The sequence below is a fragment of the Vitis riparia genome, chromosome 10, assembly GCF_004353265.1.
Source record: "Vitis riparia cultivar Riparia Gloire de Montpellier isolate 1030 chromosome 10, EGFV_Vit.rip_1.0, whole genome shotgun sequence".
NCBI classification, from domain to species: domain Eukaryota; kingdom Viridiplantae; phylum Streptophyta; class Magnoliopsida; order Vitales; family Vitaceae; genus Vitis; species Vitis riparia.
The window spans coordinates 6,285,714-6,290,105 of NC_048440.1; the positions used below are offsets into that span (position 1 = coordinate 6,285,714).

The 4,392-nt window shown below is 42.9% G+C and overlaps 1 protein-coding gene across 1 annotated transcript; it reads right to left on the reverse strand.

Annotated features, from left to right (window-relative positions):
• Positions 1 to 712: 712 nt before the first annotated feature.
• Positions 713 to 1,084, reverse strand: LOC117923035 (DNA repair protein XRCC4-like). Its single transcript, XM_034841294.1, has one exon. The coding sequence runs from the start codon at positions 1,082 to 1,084 to the stop codon at positions 713 to 715; it is 372 nt and encodes a 123-aa protein (XP_034697185.1).
• Positions 1,085 to 4,392: the final 3,308 nt, after the last annotated feature.

Genomic DNA, 4,392 nt, shown 5'->3' on the forward strand with positions numbered 1-4,392 from the left:
AGCACTCCTCTAAGTCCCTAAAGTCGGGCCCCTACTAATAAAATGAAGCAATCGTGACATCTAATAAAGAAATCAATGAATACCCGAATTGATCATGCACATATGGGAATCAGAAAATGCATAGACACTGATCAAAGTAAAAGTGGGTACGTACCTAGGCATCAAACGATCAATGTGCTATCACAAAAATGGGGTCAGTGTACAATAAAGAGCATAAATATAGCTTACATGTCACTAAATCAAGTACAAAAGTCATCACATGTCATAATTCATTCAAATTGATTTTTATTTTAAGAAGATTCTTTGATGTAGGGCCCCCACCAAAGCCCGTTTATTTTACATGAATTAATTCCGTAAACTCCATCACTCGGAATTATAGAATTTAAATTCATGTTTATTTTAAATCATTTTAAAATCAGAGGAGATGTGTGTACTGCTCACCAGAAAAGAAAATGGCGGCAAAGTTTTATTAAAAATAGGATTTTTGATACCTAAGACTCTAAGGATGAAAATTTTGGAGCTGAGATTTATTAGAAAAGAAAGTTAGAAATTGAAGGATCATTTAAAGAATAAGATTTAGAAAGCTATTTTTAAAACTAGGAGGAAGAAATGGAAAGTGGAACGTGGTCAAAGGTGGCCATGCATAGTTCATGCAAGGGTGGAGGCTTGATTTGGAGCCAACTGCTCCAAGCGTTTTGCATGAAACACGTGGCTACAGGGTAACTAGAGTAGCTCCTATGAAGGGTCCACATTTCCACCGCCATTCTAGCTTAGTCCATTCCTTCTCAAATGTCCATGACAATCTTCTGTGGCCGTCACCCGCGTCGGAGAACCCGTAAACCGAACCAGGCTGCTGAAACCCTAGGAACCGTTCAGCCAAGGCGATGTAATCAGAAACGGGTTGATCCCACTGGGTGGCTCGCTCTCGGACCTCGTCTTCCGATGCATTACAGAGCCAGGTGTGGAGGCCGTCGGTGATAGAGAGGTGGAAATGGGAAGGAAACCAGGTGGCCTTGATGAAGATGGATTCCGATTGGTTAGGAATTTGAAGCTTCAAGCATGAATGTCTGGGTGTCGGCTCCATTGATCTGGGTTGGGGTTATCGGCTTCCACTCGATACAATGCGTGCAGGGGAAGACTCCATTGTCAAGGGTTCCCGCCTTCTCAATATATCCCAGCAGTAGTGGCCTTTCCTTTGCTAAAATGATAGGAGCGAACACCTCTCGTACCAAACCCAAATATGCCATTGAGAGTAACCCCATCCAAAAAGGAGCCAATCTGGTCTTCACTACAATCAAATATAATCCGTGCACCAAAACCATTGGTAAGATATGCAATTTTGTAAGGATAAGTGACATTTGTAGCAGAACATGGGTTTCTTGATTGACACGAAGCTGTTGCAGGGAACATTTATGCCATATCCCATGGGTTTCTACGAAACCGCTCAATACAAAGATCAGATTCATTGATTTGAACATGAGAAGATGCATCACCCAAAATCGGAATCGTAGCCACAGCAGCAAGTGAAGTGTGCCGACACTTTCCAACAATGATGGCTTGCTTAAACAGCCCACTAATGTCTCTCTCAAAGCCAACAACTCCTGAGGACACTCGCTTTTGACTCACATTTGGCCTTCTTCACTTCACATAATGTGCACACTCCCAGTATTGAATGATGGAATCTGCAGCGCTACTCACACTTTTGACGAAGATAACAACTTGATTGAAGTCCAATGCATCAAGGAGATCATTCAACTTATGATTTTTCTCGAGCTCACTCAGTTTGATGTAGTGCTGTACAAGACCATGAAGGGTCAACTTGACGTCGTATTTCACAAATTGGAGTATCTGTCTAAGAAACACCACCAGAAAGTTTCACTTTAATGTCTCTCAAATGGTCACTCTGAGCTTCCATTGAATCCCCACTTGGTCGGCCACTTATAGGTGGGGAGAGATGGGTTTTCCTCCAGTTTCGAGTTCTCACTCAGATTTTCAAAGGATGGTGCTCTACACCGCGCTGTTTGATAAGAGAAATCTAAGGATAATGTATAAATCTGAGGCTTTGATGGGACCTTGGAGAAAATTACAAAGAAAGAATGACGTGGTGAGTGACAAGTCAAGACTTCCCTTCACACAATCCTAAGTCTCCTTCTAAGCATTTCAGCCTGACTGCTAGATAAGGATTGAGGTTTTGATTTATCACCAGAGGCAAGACAATGTCTTGATACATTAAAAATGTTGGGAATAAACTCTCGAAATTTGACCACTTCAGCTTCATCTTGAGTGAACTCTAGAAAAGACCCAACAGCCTTGAGAGCAGCAACTCTAACATGATTATTGGTCTCATCCTGTAAGCACTTGAGGATCTCAGCTGCGCCCCTAGCGGTTAGAAGGTAGTAACGCATGACGTAGAAGGCCTCCGTCTGCCTGTACTAAAGAACTTCCACATAAATAACCCAGCCATGATCAGAATCCATAAGCAAATAACCCCAAATTCTCCTCCGGTTCTCTTGTAGATAATACAACAGCTTCGTGCTCATTCTTTGTATTAAGCCTCTCTTTCTCAACCCCTTTGAACAATGATAAACAATTTTCACTATAGCACCATCCATGTCCCGTTGTGAGCATAAAGCTCTGCATGCGAATACTCCAGCTGCTGGTGCATTTTCTATATTTCATTTGGCGCCAAATCAAAATTATCAACAAGCTCATGTTGAATATTGCAAACGCGATTAGCATTCATGCGAACACTAAGAGTTTCCTCGGCTTGGATAACAACAAGAGTGTTACAAAGTCTTATAGCAGCTTAAGTATCTCCACCAAATGAAATCTCCAATGCCCTGATGCCATAAAACCAGCTGACCGAATCTGAATCGCTCATCCCAACCCACAATCGCGATGCCAAGACTTCATGCATGAGAATCGATGTGTATGAAGGGGTGGATATCATTAGTAACATGGATGATGGGAGAAGGGTATTAATGGGCATGAGGACATGAGGGAAATGAGAATGACCATAAGCATAGAGTGGGTTAGAGTCAAATCACAGGTGGTGAAAGAAATGGGTATGAAAGAAATATGAAGGCAAGGGTGATTTGGCGAGTGGTATGGTTTGATGGGGTCATCATTGTTATGATGGAATTTTAATTGTTCATCCTTGATGACTGAGGAACCTATCTCCGTCAAAATCGGATTCTCCTGCTGCCAACCGTATAACTGGAACTCCAGCTTGGACAAGTGTAGTTGCCAAATCAATTATAGCAATTGTTTTTGAAGGCTTCACAGAATTTACTCTTGAGCTCAATGAGATGTCAACCTCCACTTGGTTGGTTATGCCCTCTGCCCTTACATGGGTACCCATTCTAAGGCGCTGCACATGAAACCTCTTCTCTAATGATTTGGAGATCCTCCCTTGTCTGGGCTTCAAGCAATCCCCATCATATCCAAAATCAACAAAACTAATGAGCCAGTTAAACCATCCTCCTCTGATCTTCTTCTGTTGTTCCTTATTTCTTCCCCTGGAAATTAGAATCCTCCTTTTGCTCCTACTCATCTAACTTCACCTCGTGGAAGATGACAGAAATGGCTCTGGAAGCCTAAACGAGATGATAGAAATGGCTCTGGAAGCCTAAACAAGATGACAAGAATGACTCTGAATGCGAAACCGAGAATGCGACTCTGAACGTCTATCTGAAAACCGATGATGGCTCTGAATGCCGAAACTGAAAAGTGACAATGATGGCTCTGAACGCCGAAACTAGAAAGTAATGATGGCTCTGAATGCCAAAGCTGAGAAGTGATGATGATGACTCTGAACGTCAAACTGAGAAATGATAACAACTCTGAACGCCGAAACCTAGAATGTGACTCTGAACGTCTATCTGAAAACCGATGATGGCTCTGAATGCTGAAACTGAGAAGCGATGATGATGGCTCTGAATGCCGAACTGAAAATGTGTGACATGGTGACTCTAAATGTCGTAAACCGTGAATGATCGGTGACTTTGAACGCCAAACTGGAAGGAAATGATGAGAGGGGGGGGGGGGGGGGGGGGGGGAATATGCCCTAGTGTGGCATGACGCTGCAAATCTCAAACCGCTGGAAATGACTGAAATGGACTCTACGAGTCTCGAACGATGCTCCACTGAAAATGGGGGAATATGCCCCAGTATGGAGTGAAGTGCATCTGATCTGTCCTGATAACCTGAGACTAACTCTACAGGGGATGCGGTTAAAAGATCTGATACGTACCTCACTGAAGTGATGAAGTGGGAAATCCAGGCACCTAAGATAACTCCGTCCAGGAATCACAACTATATCAGAGGAGTATGAATCTGGCTGAACGACTCAAGAGAGGCTCCTCGGAGTATCAGGACAAAATGAAAATCAAT

Bases quoted from the DNA above. Each gene is read 5' to 3' on its own strand.
- LOC117923035 (XM_034841294.1), bottom strand. From the start codon at position 1,084: ATGGAGCCGACACCCAGACATTCATGCTTGAAGCTTCAAATTCCTAAC.